At 39.2% G+C, this 22,428-nt stretch overlaps 1 protein-coding gene across 1 annotated transcript in view; it reads left to right on the forward strand.

Annotated features, from left to right (window-relative positions):
* tln2b (talin 2b) overlaps positions 1-22,428 on the forward strand; it is a 49,961-nt gene that overhangs the window by 23,494 nt on the left and 4,039 nt on the right. Inside the window, exons 27-53 of the mRNA XM_041998193.1 lie at positions 120-239; positions 355-552; positions 968-1,107; positions 1,614-1,707; positions 2,258-2,347; positions 2,462-2,584; positions 3,146-3,289; positions 4,021-4,182; positions 4,343-4,483; positions 5,087-5,268; positions 6,002-6,134; positions 6,244-6,345; positions 6,468-6,638; positions 7,346-7,492; positions 9,725-9,826; positions 9,915-10,034; positions 10,676-10,822; positions 11,988-12,154; positions 12,513-12,696; positions 13,004-13,129; positions 15,682-15,798; positions 16,296-16,481; positions 17,066-17,173; positions 17,746-17,851; positions 20,002-20,126; positions 22,134-22,259; positions 22,361-22,423. Coding sequence (XP_041854127.1) covers positions 120-239; positions 355-552; positions 968-1,107; positions 1,614-1,707; positions 2,258-2,347; positions 2,462-2,584; positions 3,146-3,289; positions 4,021-4,182; positions 4,343-4,483; positions 5,087-5,268; positions 6,002-6,134; positions 6,244-6,345; positions 6,468-6,638; positions 7,346-7,492; positions 9,725-9,826; positions 9,915-10,034; positions 10,676-10,822; positions 11,988-12,154; positions 12,513-12,696; positions 13,004-13,129; positions 15,682-15,798; positions 16,296-16,481; positions 17,066-17,173; positions 17,746-17,851; positions 20,002-20,126; positions 22,134-22,259; positions 22,361-22,423 — 3,624 coding nt within the window. The remainder of the gene's footprint in view (positions 1-119; positions 240-354; positions 553-967; positions 1,108-1,613; positions 1,708-2,257; positions 2,348-2,461; positions 2,585-3,145; positions 3,290-4,020; positions 4,183-4,342; positions 4,484-5,086; positions 5,269-6,001; positions 6,135-6,243; positions 6,346-6,467; positions 6,639-7,345; positions 7,493-9,724; positions 9,827-9,914; positions 10,035-10,675; positions 10,823-11,987; positions 12,155-12,512; positions 12,697-13,003; positions 13,130-15,681; positions 15,799-16,295; positions 16,482-17,065; positions 17,174-17,745; positions 17,852-20,001; positions 20,127-22,133; positions 22,260-22,360; positions 22,424-22,428) is intronic.

A 22,428-nucleotide genomic window follows, 5' to 3' on the forward strand; every position in this document is an offset into this window, starting at 1 on the left:
GCTGCATTTGCATTTCAGATGTTATTTCCGAATATAGCTTCGCTCTTGGGCTTTGTTGTGCAGTGCATTGTTAGAATGCATAATGGCAACCCATTGACAGATGTTGTGCTGTGTTTTAGGTAGCCAAAGCGGTGTCACACTCCCTGAATAATTGTGTGAATTGCCTGCCAGGCCAAAAGGATGTTGATATGGCTCTCAGGAGCATCGGAGAGGCCAGCAAGAAGCTGCTAGTGGACTTTGTGAGTCCTTGTTCAATTTCTTTTCACAATCATCGTGATGCAAGCCAAGTACATTTTTCAAGTATCACTTCTTAACTTATACAGTATAGTCTACCTGCGGGTCTTGTCTTTGAAGCTCCCTCCATGCAGTAAGACATTCCAGGAGGCCCAAACTGAGCTGAACCACACAGCAGCTGAACTCAACCACTCAGCAGGCGAGGTCGTCCACTCCTCCCGTGGAACAAGCAGCCAGTTGGCTGCAGCCTCTGGGAAGTTCAGCCAAGACTTTGATGAGTTCCTGGATGCTGGCATTGAGATGGCAGGACACACCCAAGTAGGTTTCATGATCACACAACAACCCCTCACATTCCACTCAGAAAATAATCCACTGAAGCCCTCAGATGTTTGATACACTAAATGCTTTGAATACAGAGGGTATCTTTGTGTCACTTTATGAAATAAGTGATTAAAGTAATTTGTTAATTGGACCTTTTCATCTTATTCACTTAGGCCCATAGATTATCCCTTAGAGCTTTTATACTGTCAAAAGTAATGAGATCTTGTGATGTTCCTGTTCTGGTTGTTTTGCTCATTAATTTGGAAAGATGGTCAGGGAATGAAGTTGACGTAGTGTGACACCCCAGCTTTAATCAGGGTCAAAAAGGCCTGCTGAATGAGAACAGAATATAATAAGTGTTTGGGGCAGATGGAATACCTTCATTTTCTTTTTTTGTAACTTGCATGTGCAGAGCAAAGAAGACCAAATCCAAGTCATTGGTAATCTGAAGAACATCTCCATGGCATCCAGCAAGCTGCTACTGGCCGCCAAGTCTCTGTCTGTGGATCCAGGTGCAGCCAATGCAAAGAATCTTCTAGCTGTGGCAGCAAGGTGCAAAAAGATGCATATCACAACTGATCTGTGTTGTTTCTGATGATTATCATACTCTATTTGCTAGTGCTGTTCTTTGTAAATATGAATCCAGCTCTTGATTAGCAAGGTTTGATGGATGCAGAAAATATTTCCCCACTGCATCTCTATGCCACTCCTACAATGTGTCTGTTCGGCATCGCTAAAGGGAGTATGTATCCTCCCTTTAGTGGAAAGAAGCCAAGCAGCTGGTCCCGCAGGGCTTTAGGCCTGACTGAGTTCTCTCTGTCTAATTAGGAAGATGGAAGCCTTGGCTTGAGCTCGTCTGTGCTCAGCAAGGCTGAACGCAAACTCAAGACAATCTTGACACTCCTGTGCACCATGTTATTCAACCACAGTGAGAGGCCATCATTGCCATGCTTGACTAGGGGAGCTAAAAGCATGAATGAGTAAAACCAGCCAGTGCCTGCATGCAGAGGACACACGTGAGAGCTAAAGAGACTTGTGTGGCTGCCTGTGTTTTTCAGGGCGGTGACAGAGAGTATTAACCAGCTGATAACACTCTGTACCCAGCAAGCAGCTGGACAAAAGGAGTGTGACAACGCCTTAAGGGAGCTGGAGGTAGATGTCCTCACATGCACTATATCACACACAGACATAGGCCTGTTTTTTTTCTGTAAGTAAGCATATTTTTGCACTGTGCCTAGATAGCAAAAAATGTTTGGCCCAAATGTGCAGTTTTGTTTGGCCTAAATTTGGCCTTGACTTACAGCTCAGCTATATGACCACAAGAAAGTTGCCATATGTAAGACTTCCCATATTAGGACCACTTCTGGCCCACAAAACAATTGCCATAATCCACATCCAGGCCAACAACTGACATCTGGACCACATGTGGCCCACAGAAGACTTGCTAGTCCCGTAACTGAGCCATTAGGGCCAAATGTAGCATGGATGTGGCCTAAACATGTCTGCTATCTGGGTATGTTTTGTTTTTTTTTAAAGTGAGGTATTTATTTTTACTCTGCTCACTCTAATACAGCCTTTAACTGTGCATGGCAGCATATTCCAATCAGCATCATTTAGACTGAAAATGCAATTAATATCAGAGTAAAGTGGCTGGTAAATTTGCAAGTTATCATAAGTCATTACCATTTCTTTTCGCATGCAGGCTGTCAGGGGTCTCCTGGAAAACCCCAACGAGCCTGTGAACGAACTCTCCTACTTTGACTGCATTGAGAGCGTCATGGAGAACTCAAAGGTACAGGCTTTCGAAATCACTCTACTGCATACTGTTACTGTCAACGGTATTTTACATAGCAGGCAGCTGAAGTGCTAATTCATACAAATTTTTCTCCATTTTCATGCCCCTCAGGTCCTGGGAGAGTCGATGGCGGGCATTTCTCAGCACTGTAAGACAGGTGATGTTCTAGCCTTTGGAGAGAGTGTGAGTTTGGCATCCAAAGCTCTGTGTGGGCTGACAGAGGCTGCAGGACAGGTGAGATCACAGCGTCTTACTAACATGCTCTAATTTACCCTGAATCTGCTGTCATCTCAGGTTTTCTTTCTTACCTCTTCTGTTTACCGTGTTTTAATAATACTTTCAGAATTAATCACATTACATTTATTTTAAAAACTCAATCTTTTTTATTGGCTGCCATGGCTTTCTAAATGTTACAAGAAGTGAAATTCACACATCTTGACAGGGTTGAAACCTCTCATAAATGGCATTTAGTGTATACCAGGATGCTTTTCATTGGAAGCAATGATAGCAAGGCAAGGTGAGCCAGCTTTCATTGGAGGCTTTATAGACTTCTTACCTTTAAAGTTGTAAAATAACATCTTCATCTGCCTGCTTGATTCAGCTGTCTTTTCAAGAAAAGGCCAGTCTGCTTATCCACTTTTTAAAAGCTTGTCTATTTTACTGTGTATTCAATTTAAATTTATTTGTACATTCTCTAATAATGTATTTTGGATGCACTTATTTGGTCCAGAGACTGTTGACTAAGTTTTTTTGTTACTACACTATGTAACTCTGTTTTTGCATTCTACCCTCCAGGCTTCTTATCTTGTAGGTGTTTCTGATCCAAATAGCCAGTCAGGTCACGAAGGGTTGGTGGATCCCATTCAGTTTGCACGGGCCCACCAAGCTATACAGATGGCTTGTCAGAATTTAGTGGACCCAGCGAGTAGTCCCTCACAGGTAAGAAAATAAATTACAAACACCAAAACTTCGCACAAAGATTCCCTGGTATATGGAGATTGCACATAAAACTGTCATTTACATTATGGGGATACTGGATATGATACCTTAACCTTGACATAGCTGATATTTGGATATTTTACTCAAAACTGCTTTCTGCATATGTATAAATATTAAGTAACAGAATCACACAGCTTTTCCTTTCTACTTGCTGATGGCACACATCCTGTTGTATATCCATTTCTGTCTTTCTAAAGGCACAGTTTCTTGGCGTAGCATCTTAAAAATGCTTATCGCTGGGTTATATACCCTGTTGTTTTGCAAGCAGACAAAGATCTGTATCCTTGTTTTTTTCTGCAGAAGGCACATTCACACAATGCAAAGTCAGTCTAGATGAATGACTGGTTTTTCCCCTCCAGTGTGAGTAGGACTTAAAAGAGAATTGTCTTTACACACCGATCTGCCACAACATCAAAACGACTGGCAGATCAGTATGAAGAAAATAAAATTGATCAAATTGTTAAAATGCTGTACTCTGCTGGAAAATGCTTATTTTAGATTTGACTTTAGGTCTAACCACACCTACCTTAACACTGTTAAAGACCAAACTCATGGTCTCCAATGGCAACAGCACTCAAGGAGGAAAATGCACTACAACTATGCAAATAAATCTGAGTTCATACAACTGCTCTTTTTCTTCTTGATGTTTCTTGTATGTCTGTTTCTACAAGGTCTTATCTGCAGCAACAATTGTAGCCAAACACACCTCGGCTCTCTGTAATGCCTGCCGCCTAGCCTCTTCTAAAACCTCCAACCCTGTGGCTAGGAGGCAGTTTGTCCAGTCAGCCAAAGAGGTGGCCAACACCACAGCCAACCTCGTCAAAACCATCAAGGTCAACTCACCAACTGATCAAAACGTTGAGTGTAAATTTGTTATAAAAATTTTCTTCACCAAGTGAGAAGTTGCAGATGTGTATGTATAATTCATTCACTTTCAAAAGTAATGTAAAAAATAGACGAGTATTTTATTCTTGTGATGTTGTTTTATTTCAGGCTTTAGATGGGGATTTTTCTGAGGAGAACAGGAGCAGGTGCCGTGTTGCTACAACTCCACTCCTTGAGGCTGTAGAAAACCTGTCAACCTTTGCCAACAATCCGGAGTTTGCTAGCATCCCAGCTCAGATCAGTAATGAGGTATTTATCTGTTTAAATGTTGGTTTGTAATGTGCCATGTCCTCTTTTTTATATAATTTTTTTTCAGTTGCCAAGTTTGCCAACTTTTTATGAGCTCATCTGCTCTCAGAAATATTCAGATTTTTTTTCTCTTACATAGGATCTTAAAGCCGCTTTTTAGATAAAGGTTTGATTTTTTTTTTTTTTTTTTTTTTTTTTTATACTCGCATTAAAATTTTATTCCATTTATTAATGTTAGACTGGTTTTAAGGTGGATTTTTAATTTTCAGTGCTTGCACAGTCCTCTTAAAGCTGTATGGTTGTAATCTGTTGGAGGGCAGTGTTCAACAGCACTTTCTCTCAGAACATCTGCTCTAATCTTTAGCTTGTTAATCTAATTGTCAGGAGAGGTTTTGGCTCGTATCATAATGACTAAAGGTGTTTCTTTCTACGTCTGTGTAAAGCTGCCTTCCTAATCTCATCCCTCCTTTGATTGCACCTTTGATCTCTCCAAGGTAGTCAGAGAATATTAACAAGTCAGTCAGACCAATATGGATAACTCCTTGCTGTTTAGCTGCTACCAAGGCTGTTGTTTCACTTAGACAAATCTTTTCATTTCTCCAGGGCTCAGCAGCCCAGGAGCCTATTGTGCGCTCAGCTCGCTCCATGCTCGATAGCTCCACTTACCTTATAGAAACTGCTCGCTCACTGGTTCTCAACCCCAAAGATCCTCCAACTTGGTCCATCCTAGCCGGTCACTCCAGGACAGTTTCTGACTCCATCAAGAGCCTCATCACCTCAATTAGGTTTGTACAAATCCTGCTCCCAATCACACCTGTCTCTGCAGGATTATCCTGAATCACAGTTTGTAAAGGTGTGTTCACAGCTGGGTGTAAAATTGTTTCTGAAACTGGAAGGTGTGTTATCTGATGTGTGTTTAGCTCAGCCGTAAATTGCATCCTTACTTTATAGATACTGAGATTCCCACAGCTTTGGAATAGATTAGTTAACACTACAGAGCAGTGATGTGGTGATGAGACTGGATCTAAAACACATTTCACTACATGGAACTCCACCTGCCTTCATCATCAGTAAAGTAGACGATTCCCACAGCTGCTGAAACATAAAATAGAGAAACAGTAAATGAAGCCCTTACTGCCAGTATTTAAAAGGAATAGTTCAGGATTTGGGGAATAACTTTTTATATGACTGTGAAATGAAGAATGTGGTACTCTCATCTCTTAAATGCAGAGTATGATTAGCAAGTCAGCAGGTGGTTACCTGGTAACCTCTTAGTGATGATACAACTCCAGGAAGTCACTTCTCCTGGCAAGAAAATTTAGATTACAGATTAAACAAGTGTGTCAGTGAGTAAGCTTATGTGATACTACAAGCTGTGTAGTGAATTTTTTTTAACTCTTGGGTTAGATTAATGGGTGCTGCATCAATTTGTCTGTGATGCTTAGAGTAAAGTCATTATTTACATTTTTACTATATTTGCACAATACAATTTTTTTTTTTCAATATTACTGGTGACAGGGACAAGGCACCAGGACAGAGAGAGTGTGATTACTCCATTGATAACATTAATAAGTGTATCCGGGACATTGAGCAAGCTTCCCTGGCTGCAGTTGGGCAGACCCTGCCCTGCAGAGATGATATCTCTATGGAAGTAAGTACAAGTGACCCATCAGCTCTGCCTTGTGTGAAAGAACCTAATGGGATCTGTAGATTTTCTGTTGTGAATTATTATGTAATTATCTGCTCCTGTAACTCAACAGGCACTCCAGGAACAGCTGACATCCTCTGTACAAGAGATTGGTCATCTGATTGATCCTGTCTCCACAGCGGCTCGAGGTGAAGCTGCCCAACTAGGACACAAGGTGATGGTGTGACCATATATCTCTCCATCCACTTTTGATATACAAAGAAAAACCCCAGTCTGTCTGTCTTCTGTGATGTGGTTCAGTCTCTTTTTTTAGCTCTCTTAATCACATTCTCCCAGGTCACCCAGCTGGCCAGTTACTTTGATCCACTTATTGTGGCCTCAGTCGGCCTGGCCTCAAAGCTGCAAGACCACCAGCAGCAGATGACCATCTTGGACCAGACCAAGACCCTGTCTGAGTCTGCCCTGCAGATGCTTTATGCTGCCAAGGAAGGTGGAGGAAACCCAAAGGTACATTGTTGGTCATAATTGTCATGTAGCCACATTTTACAGGTCACAATTTCAAGACTGGCCTGCATTGAAAGGTTTCAGTAAATGGATTAAAAGATTAATTCAGTCTGGTGTGGGTCTTTGATTTAAAGAAAGTTAAGTGTTTTTTTACTGTTGAGCAGGAGTTTTTCTCTTCCCCAGGTCCTCTTCTCTGTTCTTCATCAAATGGATTGGATTTGTTCAAATTGAATTGAGTAGCAAAAAGGCCCAGGAGTTCTACCTGGGCTTTATTGCTGTCTATTAGCATGATCATTTATTTTAAGATTTCATTGATACATTTTTAATACCTGCTCCAAGCACAGCCTGTACCCTAGTGTTTATTTAGGATTTTACTCAAACTTAATAACTATCAACAAAACTAAAAAATACAGAAATTATAGCCAATCGTATTTTTGTGACCACCTTTATTCAGACTGGTGGATGATGACAATAGTTTATGAACAAACCACCTCGGTCCTGCTTTGGTTTATCATATTGCTTAACTACCTCAGCCTGCAAAGGTTTTCTCATTTTTATTTTTATACTTTCATGTATTACATTTGAATTCAGAGTTTTTTTCTAGTGAGTTCCTGTAAGAATATTACAGAACTGCTGTCCTCTATTTCCTTTTCTTCTGGATAAACCAAGACAGTGTCATAGAGATGTTAATCAGTTGCCTGCATCCTCAGGCGTCCCACACCCACGATGCTATCTCTGAGGCAGCCCAGCTAATGAAAGAGGCTGTGGATGACATCATGGTGACTTTGAATGAGGCAGCAAGTGAAGGTGGTATGGTTGGGGGCATGGTGGAGTCCATTGCTGAGTCCATGGGCAGGGTGAGTAAGGGTGTGTGTGGGTGTGTGTGTTTGACAAAGTCTTCTTAAGCAAAAATTTATTTGCTGTCTTCTTTTTCTGTTTGCCTTCTAAAGGTTTTTCCTTGTCAGTGATTATTATTCTTTCCAGTAGTTGACAAGATTTAAATCCACAGACCACTGGTTATGTTAGCCGTCACTCATCAAATGAGAGGACAGATCTATGTGCTGACAGCATGGTTAATTAATGACAATGATCTGCATTATGATCTGGCATAATACATTTGTCTCAGATGTCAGCGGTCTAGTTCTTCTCTCTTGATGTATAAAAAAGAATTACGAATCTATCTATCTATCTATCTATCTATCTATCTATCTATATATATATATATATATATATATATATATATATATATATATATATATATATATATATATATATATATATACACTACCGTTCAAAAGTTTGGGGTCACTTCCCTATTGAATCCAATGGCAAAGTGACCCCAAACTTTTGAACGGTAGTGTATATATATATAATTCACACTATGAAACACTCACATACAAGCTTATAAATTAAATGTTAAGTAGTTTGTTGCAGCAAAATCCACAAACATCCAGTACAAGGATAAATGTATTAAGCTTGAATATTTTCGTTAGAAATATAACATGTCGAATAGAGAGTAACAGAATCAAAAAGATTAAAGATGAAGATTTGCTTTAAATAAGAAAGAATTGTGATGTAAGCTGGGCATTTTATTTATTTATTCATTCATTTATTTAATCTGCTGTCCAGTAGATCAACATATCAGTTTTATTGTTTTCTTGTTTACAAGCTGCCATATGACCATGCAGAAGTACAATGTCATCACGTTAGGTAAAATATTGTTTTAGTCCATCCAGTGGTAAACCTTTTATTTATTCTTCTCCAATATTCCAATGTTAGGTTGTCTGAAGGATTCCTTTCTGCATTGAAGGACAAAGCAAGGTGCTCTAAAACACCTTAATGCAGACTTATAAAGTTAATGGCCCACTCTTATATAGCACCTTTTAAACTTTTATAGATTCAGCAACTTAACACCTAACACTGTTTCTCACTCAGCTGCTCACACACTAATTTTGCAATTCTTTTTAAAAAAAAAAAAAAGTGGAGCTATTTATTTACATGGGTGAATAGAAATGGGAAAATAGAGTTTGTACAATTCTAATTAGTGTTAAAAGGCAGTATTTGGTACTGTATGACCAGCTTTCTTATCATTTCTTTACATAGGCCTCAGAAAGAGTTCTCCAAGTTTTTTAAAGGACAATCTAAACCTCTATTTTGGATGTTGGTTGCCTTTTGTTCAGTTATCCCACACAGCTACAATAATGTAAAGGATTAATCACTTCATAAGACCTGTTGCCACTGATTTTCAGTCCAGTTCTTGTGTCTTTTGGCACATATCATAGCCTTTTCTCCCTGTTTCTCCTAGATAAGAATGTCTTTTTCACAACCTAGACCATTTCTGAGAAGGCTTTAGCAGTAGAAGGATCAACAGAAGGGACAGATGCATTGCTCAGATCCTGTGTCAGGTCTTTCCTAGATTTTTGTTCTTATTTTTTAAGTAAATAATTTAAACATATTGTTCATCTTTTGTCCTCCACTTCTCCAACTTCTTCAAATCTTCCAAGGACACATTGCTCATCATGTAAAGATATGCCAGGTTTTCAGCTAACAGCTCTTTGGAAAGCATGTTGTTGGTGCAAAAATACCATTTTATTTCTGTGAAACTGTGGTATCTGGAATTGTTCATAGATACAACTAAAGAAAATGGATCACATGTTGTGACAGGTTGTTAGTAGCAAATGAAAATTTGAAATGGATTCTTGGTTACATTTTCTATGCTACGTATAACACTGGTGCATACATTGAGTTGAGGTGCTTTTTGTAGTGTATGAATAATTCATACATTAAAATTAAGTGGCAACAAACCAAAAAACAAAGACATTTCTCTATAAACAGTGGGGCACAAGTACAGGACTAAAAGGAGTGAAAATTGTACAATGTTAAAAATTATTTAATAATTGTTTTCATGTACTGCAACAATAAAAACATCAAACCTCATTATAATGGTTAAATAAACATTTGTTGTAAAGTGGAACTGAACTTATGGATCTAAAATAAAATAAAAATAAATAAACAAATTAGATGAGTATTCAGTGTAAAATTATAAAGGACCGCTGTGTGTAAGAGTACTAAAAAATCAATCTTCACAGTTGGATGAAGGAACACCTCCAGAACCAGAGGGCTCTTTTGTGGACTACCAGACCACCATGGTGAAGTTCTCCAAGGCCATTGCCATCACTGCCCAGGAGATGGTGAGCCTTTCCATTGGCTTCTTTTCAATTTTATAATGAAATATTCAACAGCAGAGCTAGAGAAGATATACATTCTCTTTGTGACCAGATGACTAAGTCAGTAACCTGCCCCGAAGAGCTCTGCGGCCTCGCCTCTCAGGTGACAGTGGACTACGGACAGCTTGCACACCAAGGACGCCTCGCTGCAGCCACTGCAGAGCCAGAAGAGGTGAAAATCCATGATCTTGATTTTGTTGAGAATGTGGGGGAAAAAACTACATAAGGGTTATGATTTATCATGCCTCTTAAACATCAGCTGAGGTCTGCATTTTACACCAAAAGGTTTCCAGATGAATCCACTCACACACGAGAGCAAATGTGTGCTGCTCTTTTATATCATCACTCTTCTTCAAGACAGCACCACAAACATGACATCAAAAAGAAATACGTCCGCCCAACATCCATTCTCCCTCAGCACCTGCTCACTCTTCACTTAAAGTTTCTCTGTTGTCCAGAGGACAGCAATGTATGCAAATATTGAACTAATCAGCACCCATCTCTTATCAATATTCTGTGTATAACATGCTTCTTGAAACCCTGTTTGTTACTATAGCGACATTGTCCTTCTATGAGTCCAAAAGCCTATAGTGATGCTTGTAATGAAGTACCACCCACCCATGAATTGCAGTCTGGAAACTAGGCGGAGTACCAGCGTTTCCTCTCTGAGGGTTGTTAAAATCACCTTTTTATCTACTGCTGGTAAGAGATGTGTCAGTTTAGGAGATGATAGGAGATGGTTGTGATTTTGAATTATAGCGTTTAAAAAAAGAAGATGAATACAGTGAAGCTGATGCCGCTTTATACTTTCAGGTTGCTTTCCAGATAAGGACCCGAGTGCAAGAACTGGGCCATGGCTGTATCTATCTGGTCCAGAAGGCTGGAGCCCTGCAGCTCAGCCCTACTGACAGCTTTTCCAAAAGAGAGCTCATCGAGTGTGCCCGCGCAGTCACTGAGAAGGTAAGCAATGTGGTAAGAAAATAGTGGAGTTACTTCAACTTCTGCAAACATAGAAATTCTTTTGTATTATGTTGACTTTATAAAGTTTATTTTACTGTAATATTTGACATTTGTTGTTTGAAAGCTGGGAGCAAAGCTAAGTCAATATTGACATCTTTATGAAAATATACTGTAATTCAAGGCTAGCTCAGTACTATTGTGTCTCTAAAGCAATTTAAATAAGTAAAAATCATTTCAGGTGCGACTTGTTCTTTTCAATATTTCAATAAAACAGATATGTCTTTTACATTCAGCTCTTCCTCTGATCTATATTCCTCATCATCTTTCATTGTCTTCACTGCAATTATTTTATGAGTCAGACACACACAGACAGACACATAAGCTTTCAGTTTCCGCAGGCAGCACTGGGAAAACTCCAAGTGTAATAAAAACAAGCAAAACAGTTGTGGAGAGTCAGATATACAGATATTATAATTCCTCAACTTGGTCATGTTACTTTTTGGGATTGATTGTGGAGGTTTGTATATAGAAGCCTGGCTGCTAGTCGTTTGTCATGATGTTATCTGCTTTCTTCTCTCATTATAGCGTTAAGGATTAGCTATAAGGTGAAGCTTGTGTAGAGTTGAATGAAAATATTTTTAATGTATCTTATTTTAAGAAGTACTTCTCATGAAATTATGCCTTTTCACCTTCCCACAATGCAGTTAATAATAATACTGTGACTCTCTTCTGTGACCCTGGTAGCTGCTGACAGAGTTTCTTTTGCTTTTGAGTGTTTTGACTTAGAACTGGAATAATTTGTGGTTTGACATATGACACTTATTGAAATACATCTCTCAGGGTTTTCCATTTGTTAATGAGGGATAAACTGACATTTTAACGGAAGCTGCTTGTGATGATGCCACAGAGTGGTTCATTAAGTTACACTATTCACTCTTCCTGTAGTACCTGTTTCCTCTTTTAAATCCAAAATCTTCAGATCTTTCACTCTAAATATGTGCAATCATAATTATCTAGTTTATTAAACTAAATGCTAACCCTTGTATAGTAAAGACACTTTTTTATCAATAGAATGTCGGGACAAATTAAACCACTTCACACCTCTGAAAACAGCACGTTTCAGGGAGATTTGTGTATATCCAACACAAGGCTTCACATGTTCCAGGTGTCGTTGGTACTGTCAGCACTGCAAGCAGGAAACAAAGGCACCCAGGCCTGTATCACAGCAGCCAGCGCTGTCTCTGGAATCATCGCTGACCTGGACACAACCATCATGTTCGCCTCCGCTGGAACACTGAGCCCTGAGAACGAAGAGTCTTTCGCTGATCACAGGTGCAATGGCCGCACTGGTGACAAGTTAAAATCCATTAAATAAGAAAAAGTTTAAGATGTTAAAAAGGGACAATAGTAATAAAAATTTCCATGTATACCTTTTAAGCTTATGTTGTCATGTTTTTCAAGTGCTTCCCATACTACATAGCTCATTTTTTATATTAATGACCCTCTGAAGACAAGGGAAGTTTACCAATAAAGCTAAGTACCAACAGGCTTTTTACATAGCAAATGTAAATTGAAAGTTTACGCTAAATAAACATTTTGTGCAGAGACGCAAAAGCAGCTTCATTTCATATTGCTTGGGCTTGAGAGTGACTGTGGAGCAGATTGTCAAACAATGTGTCCCATCCCTCAGGGAAAGCATCTTGAAGACAGCCAAGGCACTGGTGGAGGACACCAAGCTGCTGGTTGCGGGAGCTGCTTCCAGTCAGGAGAAACTAGCTCAAGCCGCCCACTCTTCGGCCAAAACTATCACTCAGCTCACTGAAGTGGTCAAACTGGGTGCAACCAGCATGGGTTCAGAGGACCCCGAAACACAGGTGATAAGAATCCAGAGTACATTTACACTTAAGAAAAGTCTAACCAAGATTCTTTAATCATTATATAACTATTTTGCTATGGTGAATATCATTCATACATCCCATGCCACATTCTCTTTATAACTCCACTTTCATCAGATACACTTTGTGTCTCTTCTTTCCCCTAAGTGCATGCCTCTATCTTTGCCCTCCACTAAGTCTAAAGTATCATGACTAGTGATAAGTGCTAAATCCTCTCTCTAAGGCACAACTGATAAGCCTTTACTCTGACCACTGATCCATATTGATTCCACCTCTATCTCCTCAGGTGGTTCTTATAAATGCAGTGCGGGATGTAGCCAAGGCTCTGGCCGAACTCATCAGTGCCACCAAATGTGCTGCCGGCAAACCACCTGATGACCCATCCATGTATCAGCTGAAGAGTGCAGCTAAGGTAAAGGAACAGCCAGATAAAACAAACGACTGTCATGATGTTAAAGCTGCATATTGATTTCTGCATGAAAATCCTTCACTGAGACTGTAGATACGTATTCTATAAATGCTCTCTTTGTATTATTACGTCTTGTTTGATGTATCTGGTAACACTTTGCAAAGCTTTTTTTTCCAAAGAGATATAACAGTTCTTATCAGGGTGTGTAAGGTCTTTGCTTTTTCTGTCATATCTGTGGGACTGAGCCGTCACTGAGATATATTGTGCCTGCATTTTTCTGTGGGAAAGAGAAGGTTGGTGTGCTGTACTGAGAACTGTCTATAACAACATTTTCTGGAGTGTTATTGCTGAAACTGCAGTTGGGCTGTGTTTTTGTATTTTCCTTGACTATTAAGACATGCTTGAGGTAAAACTCAACCTAACAGTTCTATAAAAATTCAGCTCAGTTATATAGAAAAGTAGCCGATGAGAAACTTTTCCCCTTACAGGATAAATAGGACTTCACATAGGAGCCACCACATCTCTAACTGTAAACTTTTGTCAGGAATACTTTTGTTATTTTAGCCATTTACCAAAATATAATTCAGTCAGAGTCAGTTATAATTTGATCAAGAGACTTGTAAGAATTAAAGCTACTGTATATGTAAAGCCCCTTCCATCTGCAACATATGAAGAGTAATATGGAAAAGTTCAATTTAATTTTACATAGTTAAATATTAAAGGTATAGTTTATTATAATATGCCTGATTTTACCTGGTTAGATCATCATGATAATTTACATCAAACACACTAAAACCCTTTACTGTTTCTTCTCCTGAAGATATATTCTGTCAGTCACAGCTGAGGAGACTCATAATATACACAAACCTACCACACAAGTAAGCCACGCAGTTATGATAGTCTAATTTGTGTGTGTTGCGCTGCCTCAGAAACATAAACTCTTTATAAATGCAAAACAAGTAAATGATTAGGCCACTTATATTTTTATGTTTGGTCCTGATTTGCCACCAAGTCCATTTTATAAAGCTGCTGTTTGGTCTAAAAATGCTTATTGAGAAAATAAAGAAGTGTATTGATATTTAATTAATTTCACTTTGATTTGGCCAGAAACATGATTTTCATTCCTACTCATTTAAGTATCAAACATAATAAAAAGAAATGTTTCAAGTTTTTAAGTTATAGAACTCATTGTAATTTTGTGCCAATGACTGTGGGCATATATTTTAGTTAGAAACCATTAGAAGCTGTAATAACACAATTGTCCCCATCTCCCTATAGTAACAAATGCAGATTCAGAATTTCTGGATCCAGACGGTTATCCAGATCACCCCCAAAATCTAATCACATGTTCCTTATCCTATTTCTGACATTTCCTGAAAATTTCCTCAAAATCCGTCCATAACTTTTTGAGTTTTGTTGCTAATGGACAGCCAAACCAGCAGCACCAAATACATGACCTCCACCTTGCCGGAGGTAATAAACAGCTTGCATAAAGAGAACAGTAAGCACTAAAATAGATGGATCAAGCTTCCAGAAATGTTCTATCAGCCTTCTTCTCTTGCTTTATTTTCAGCAGTAATTAAAATCTGAACAGCTTACAACTTGAGCCGTATAACTAAAGTAGGTGATATGGGATTGATGTATTTTTGCCATAAATGACCATCAAACATTTTATGGGAACATTATGAGCCAGAAAAAGAAATCTTGAATAACCACAACTGTGAGATCAGTATGTTTTTTCAAGCTTGCTACGACATTACCTTGCTTTATATTACACTTTGCTGATCAGACGACAGATGTTGAACAGTTCCCAGTTGCCTGTGACGGAACAGTTGTCATTTAACTCTATGTCCTTCTAAGGACCACCACGAAATTTTGAGCTTTTGCATGTAACCTTGGTGCAGCTGTGGTCACTGAATTTAATGTACCAAGATCAAAGTGTTTAATTTGTTGCAGACCTTTAGGTACCTCTAATTAGGTTCAAAGAGATTTCCTTATAAAACTTTGTCCTTACTTCTTCATTAAATTTCTAATTTACATAACCATCACACTAACTACCACATGTAGCTCTAACTGTTGCACAGGGTTTTTTGTGTTTTCTCATCTAAATGGAATTAGGGCCACCCATGGACATGCTCTTGTTGACAGATTGTTTCTGTTCCTTTAACATATGGTGACTTCCAAATGGTACACTCCCAAAGTCCTGCTGATCATGTTTCTTAAATTCCAAACCTAAGAATGCACACACTTTCCCATACGCAGCACAGATACCAGACCATGAGCCACCATGGGTCATTTAAATAGTTTTTTTTTTTTCTAAGTCAGCAAATAAAATGTATTACAAACATTTTGTTTTCTTTTCCTGCAGCAGCTCCTTAATGGAATTTTTGGAATTTTCTTTGAGAAAGCACCACTAACATTGTTATTCAATGTGTATAAATCAATGATGAGTAAAGAAAAAATATTTGTGTCTAAGAAAGTCTTTCACCTCCAGGGAGAGAGAGCTCCACCTCCTGGTTTGACTGCAAGCCTCATTCTTGCTGTCTTTTTCACAGGTCATGGTGACCAATGTAACGTCTCTTCTAAAAACAGTGAAGGCTGTGGAGGATGAAGCCACTCGTGGGACGAGAGCACTGGAGGCCACAATTGAGTGCATCAAACAAGAGCTGACAGTAAGAACACCTGACAAGCCAAGCCTCTTTTTTATGCTCTGTTGGGAGCTAAATGATGAGACACAGCCTCTCTGTAAAGCTGGCTCAAAAAGGGTCAGGGATATCTGTGTCTATTATTCAGAACAAAACAGGGAACCTTTTTGTTCTTTTTCCCTTTATTATGTCCAGCTCTGTTCCTCCTTCTTGTTTGTCGGCCCCTGTAGGTTTCCCACAGCTCTTATCAAAGTCTGTGTTGCACACACATCCAGTGTGAGAAAGATCTTGTTTTTTATATATATTATTAATCCTTATCAGAGGACCCTCAACCTAACAAGAGGTTTTACCAAGACCTGCAGCCCAACCCAAGCCCAACAAAGTCCATCTAATTACAGTTCTACCTACAATATTCATAGGCTTTGTGTCCACCCTGCTTGTTTACATTACATTATTTGCACTTTTTCATTTCCTCTCCCATGCTGATATCAACCACCTGTGTTTGTGGGTTATCTTCACATCAGATGTTCCATTCCAAGGACGTCCCAGACAAGTCCACTTCACCAGAAGAATTCATCCGCATGACAAAGGGCATCACTATAGCAACAGCCAAGGCAGTAGCCGCAGGCAACTCTGCTCAGCAAGAGGATGTGATCTCCACCGCCAACCTGAGCCGCAAAGCCATCTCTGATATGCTGACTACCTGCAAGGTGTTAATCCACTCCACCCTGCCAAAACAGGCTTCACACCAACAACACCAGGCTGCCAGGGAACATGTGAGCCCAGCCTGCTGAGAGCAGATAATATGGAGTCGTGTCTATTTTGTGACCGCTCCTGCAGGTAGTGACTCAGTCACTTTTCAAAGTCATGCAGGGAAGCATCAGTCAGGATGTCCTTCACCACCTGCAGAGCTCTTGTAACAGGATGTAACCAGATGGATGCTTAGGATTGTAGATGAGGTTTTGTAAATTTAAGGAATGAATTTTCTAGAAAGTCTGAGTAGTAAATTAGTAGGCAAGGCAAGGCAAATTTATTTGTATTGCACATTCCATGTACAAGACAATTCAAAGTACTTAAAGTAGTAGTAGTTTAGGACTTTACTACTTTAGTAGTAGTAAAGTAGTAAATATGATGGTTTTTTTCTGTTTACAAGCAGATAGTGGTAAAGACACACAGTATATTGATAGAGGCTATTCTTGGCCTAACAGAGAAGAGTTTTATTTTGATAAAAAAAATGTTGTTAAATTTCAGTTTTTACTATTAAACTGTCTTAATGTCCTTTTCAACTTTACAGCAAGCAGCACACCACCCTGAAGTGGGCGAGGAATTAAGAGGCAAGGCACTGCAGTATGGCTCTGAGTGCACTACCGGATACATAAACCTTCTGGAGCAAGTGCTGCAGGTTGGAATGAAGTTGGGACATGGCTCATAAATATATGATGAAAGTGATTTATATGTGTGTGTGCTTGTGGGTCAGCTTTTGGGCATTTTGTGGAGACCTATGTGTGTATTTGTCTTGTTATGAATGACCAGACCATGATCTTTATTATTACAAAGTGAATCAAGAAACTAATCATGTCTAATAAACACCTGATTTTCTGCATTCACCATAGTGTTATTATATTAACTGCAGCATGATCGAATATGGATAACTGAAAGATGAACTTATGACTAGCATAGTGTCCTAGTGGGTGGCATTACATCATTGCATTTAAAAGTCTCCCTAATATTCCTATAAAGTGTTAAAACATTAATAAAATTTAGTTCCAAGAACTTCAGAAAACTGAAAACATATTTGAAAAAGGCCTTCAGGATTTAAAAGATCATGTGAACTTTTTATAAGTTTTGGCATCCGTGGGACCTGGTAGAGTAATCTAACTAGACTTTTTTTCTTCTTGTATGTGTGTGTGTGTGTGTGTGTGTGTGTGTGTGTGTGTGTGTGTACTTGTGTATGATGGGTTCTCGTGTTTTCAGGTGCTGCAGAGACCCACACCAGAACAGAAGCAGCAGCTGGCTGTACATTCAAAGCTTGTGGCAGCATGTGTGACAGAGCTTGTCCAGACAGCTGAGGCCATGAAAGGTGATGCCACACCCACACACACACTCTCATGCTAGACACATAAGAAAAGGTTAGATTAGATGGTTTTTTTAGTTACCACTAACTCCTAACATTCTGGGGGGAAGTCATAATTTTATGGAGCATGTAACACATATGAAAGTTTTGTTGCTGTCCGAGTGTTTAAAACTGTTTTATTGGGGGCGTGCGGAGTATAAAAATACATAAATTTTATGGAAGCTTCTGTACTGTCCAAATAGTTTTGGCTGTGGCTTTTAATTACAAAATGACTGTGAGACAGTTTTCTGGAGGCTCAGCAGTGTTAAACTGGCAGAGCTGAAACTGCAGCGTAAATTGAACCTGAAACAGAGAGGGGAATTCCTGCCATGAGACAACTTAATTTGATAAAATGTAAAAAACATAATAATAATAAAAACATGACAGGATTGTGGAGATGTTGGAGATTATGTAAAGTAGCCTTAATCCTTTCGTGCATTAAAGCACTAGTGAGTCTGGCCACCAAACCTGTCTGCATCCCTAATAAAGATGGGTCATAAAAATCACTTTAGAATATTGAAATCGCAGCATAAAGTGATTGCTATGCAAAGTGTTCCAGATGAAGCTCTGTAGGATTATTAGGGCACAAACACACTACAGTGTTTTCTTCTAGATACTGCAGTACTGGATCTGACGGGGGTAATAGATTGTGTTTGGATGAGAATTAGATTTCAGTGTATAGCCTGAGACACAGTGGGGCTATCAGCTTCACCTCTCTAATGTCCCATGCGCTCTTTCTTTCTCTCTCCTCTTCTCTTTTCTTGCTGCCTCAGATGGAGGTAAGTGGGATATGGTGTGTTTTGTTCCTCCAGATCACCTTTCATTATAGTCAGATGGGGGGTAGAGAGTAGATGGCTTGGGGGTGTGGGTTCACAACTGATTTCCCCTGTGATCAACATAATCTATAAAAGTATCATCCCATCTGCTTTACCAAGCTGTTCCCAAATAGCTCTATTTTATAGAGACTTTAAAAACCTATGAAAATGAAAAAATGTGTTCTTAAGTCCTACTTACGAACTTATATGCAGACCATGGGAATCATGACAATCTTCTTGTAATAGATCCATTCCTTCAACCACAATAATATCACTCCATAAATGTCTTAGTTGCCTGTGAGTCGCAGATCCACCTGCTGAATGTGGTCTTTAATAATTATATTTACTCCAACGGTGTCTGAGGAAATGAGAAAGTCAAGGTTACGTCCTGGTCACCTGGTTGATACCTGAAAGTTTCATTTCATTAGATGCACCACTCACTCCACTAGCACGCCGCATCTAAAAACGATGCCACTGCAGGAGTTAATTTGCTTTACAAACTGTGGAAGGTACAGTATTCTACAGTATGTAATGAAAATTTATCCTACGGTGTACTCCCCCCTATTTGCCATGACACCATAAGGATGTGCATCTTATCGTGTTCATGGCACCAGACTGCAGGCTACTGTCTAAGTTCAGGAGTAATTAATTACCTCTTTGGACATAAAACTGCTTTTATATGATCTGAATCTCACTGTGTTTTTTATCACTTTAAAATGAGGTTTCAATGCTCATCTTTATTATAATTTTTATGATTTCATTCATTCTTTTGGCATTCTGTTTGTTATTTGTCCTGTCTGTCTTACCGCTGTCTGTATCTGTTTGCACACAGCCCATAAGTCCTTGACATTTTATGGCCATTTTTTGTGACATTTACCTGTGCAAAGTCAGGCCAGCAGGCCCATCCATTCAACATATGAGAGGTTGGCATTCACCAATCTAAAAGAAAAAATACAAACAAATTTTCTGGTCTATCAACACAATCATGAATCTGACTGAGGGTTTTCATAAAAATATTCTTAAGTACAACTTAAAAACAAATTTAAGAAGATTGGTAAGAAGATATTGGTAAATGAAGCCCAATGATCCATCAAATGTACATTTAAACTTAACGTAAGTTTATCTTAATTTGAAGCACGTATGTCATACTGCAAACACATCTTTGGAGTAATGTTTAGCATCTCTGTGAAGAGCATTTGATTGTGGCATAAGTGTTTTTACTGCTAGTTACTGTGTGTGTCTGTTCCAAAAGAAACAAAAAAATAAATCATCTGGTAATCAGTGTATGTTGTTTGTCTCCAGGATCAGAGTGTGTGGACCCTGAAGACCCTACTGTGATCGCCGAGACCGAGCTTCTCGGAGCCGCAGCATCCATTGAAGCTGCAGCCAAGAAACTAGAGCAGCTCAAGCCCAGGGCCAAGCCCAAGGTAAAAAAGTGCCCCACTCAACCCTTCCCACCCACACAAACCCACACAGCTTTCTGCCATTAATCAGGCGGGAGAGGATGTCAGGCGTAGGTAGGAAAAGGTGACACTGACTTTGAAACAGCGTCATCTTTTCAGTAACTGAGCTGCTAACGTGATATCATGAAAGGAGAGAATGTTTCTGTTAACTCGTGTTGATTCAGAGAGCAGGTCCAGTGAGCTGACTTAGAAAACTTTCTTCAAAGATACTCCTTCACATTATTTTGAGTCGCACTGCCAGGAGACACAATTACACAGCTGGGTCGTCCAGCTTATGTTGGACTGCGCTCAAATGTGCAATGAACTGTTGTGACCCTTTGTGAAAGAGAGGCTCTCTGTCTTAGTGAACTTATTTCCTTTGTTTTATTCCAGTGTTCTTCATTTCTAAACTGACCTGAGAGAGTTATTTACTCTACCTCTGTCTGCAACGCACTAGCAGCAGAACTATAAAAACTTTATTTACACAGGGAACAAACATTGGTGGTACATATTCTTGACAGCTTTTGGAAAGTAAAACAAATTTTGTGTCGTCCTGTTTGCAATGCAGGGTTGTGTTTGTGGTGTGCTCTGCATGATTGTGTTGTTTGTTTTGTTGTCTCTGGAGACTGGATAGATGGTCTTGTGCCTCAAGTGCTTTCCCCCTTTTCTGTACTTCTTCCTGTAAATGTGAATGTCAGTTCAACCCTCTGTGTGATATGAAAGTTCATATACTTAGGCTGCCCCAGTTTTAATAAAGACCACATAAAGCTCTGTCTCATACTATAATTCCACAGCCACAGACTGCATTTATGAGGACTTTTGTGTTTATGAAAGGGGATTAGTGGGTGAAAGGCTTGATGTTTTTTAGATGACAGTGGCTCCCCCTAGTGATCTAATAGAAGGTTACCCTTACCATTTAAAAGGAGGGACACCATTGTCTTTTTAGTAATTAGTATAATCTTTGATCAAACAATTTGTTGCTTACAGAACATTGTACTGTTAAAATAAAAAGCATTTGACCATAAATAAAGACATTTTTTACTATGAGAATATGATTACTGTTTCAAGTAACACTATTTTATAGTTTAAGGTCCACATGTTAGATAACTGTAGACATTTACTGATGCAGTTTACTTTAACAGAGACAGAAAAGCAGAAAATGAGGCTAAAACAGCAGCATATGCTGTAATTCAACAGCCATAAGGTTTGCAGAACAACCCACAGATTCAAACAGGTGTCCAAGCTTTATTTATTTTTTCTGCAACAGCCCTGGATTCTTTTTCTTCCTCTTTATTCCCTCTCCTCTCTGTTCCTTCATCCCTCCCACCCTGTAATGGGGAAAAGCTCTCTAACTCCCAGCATGCTTCCTTGCCCCCCACTCCCCCAAGCCATTGTAGACCCGGAAGCCTTCTCTGCAGGGCTCTGTCTGATATGTTTGATATATTAGGTTGTTATTCAGTCCAACTATATATCAAACATATTCCTACAGTGTCCCGCCCTGTCTCCAGCCACGTGTGCCTTATGTGTTTATGGAGGTCTGTGGTCAATCACATGCTGCCGACTGCTGATGCAGAAATGGCCGTTTGTTAAATGTCCCTGAACTGATGCCCCCTGACGCTCATACTGCTCTTTAGTTCAAGTGTGGGAAATAAACCATTATATCTACAAACTGCTCTGCTGTCACTTAAAATGGATCATTTTCAGTTTTATTTTCATGTGAAAGATAAAATTAAACATTATAGATAATTATGTATATCAAGGCTATACATCCTCCATGATTGTCTAGAATTTTGACCATTTTTTGGGAGCTTTCTCTTAGATTATATTCTTCAATTAAAACTTACTACTACTTTGTATTTTAGAAGCTGCACACTTGACACACACACATTGTTTGGTATTTCCTTTACATTTTATCCTTGCATTGCAGATTAATGTCAGTAAAGATTTTTTCTTTTGTTATGACACTAAACTATCATTTGACTTTTCCTCCAGCAGGCAGATGAGACGCTGGATTTCGAGGAGCAGATTTTAGAAGCAGCAAAGTCCATTGCTGCAGCTACTAGCGCTCTTGTAAAATCTGCATCTGCAGCTCAAAGAGAGCTGGTGGCACAAGGCAAGGTCAGTCTGTGCACTCTCAGAAACTTAGATGCATGCACATAATGTAACAACAAAATAGTAACAGCTAAATGTTTTATTTTTTCCTCTAAACTCTGCCTCAGGTGGGATCCAATCTAGCCAATGCAGTTGATGATGGCCAGTGGTCCCAAGGTCTTATATCAGCTGTAAG

Source organism: Melanotaenia boesemani, chromosome 10, assembly GCF_017639745.1.
Source record: "Melanotaenia boesemani isolate fMelBoe1 chromosome 10, fMelBoe1.pri, whole genome shotgun sequence".
NCBI lineage: Eukaryota > Metazoa > Chordata > Actinopteri > Atheriniformes > Melanotaeniidae > Melanotaenia > Melanotaenia boesemani.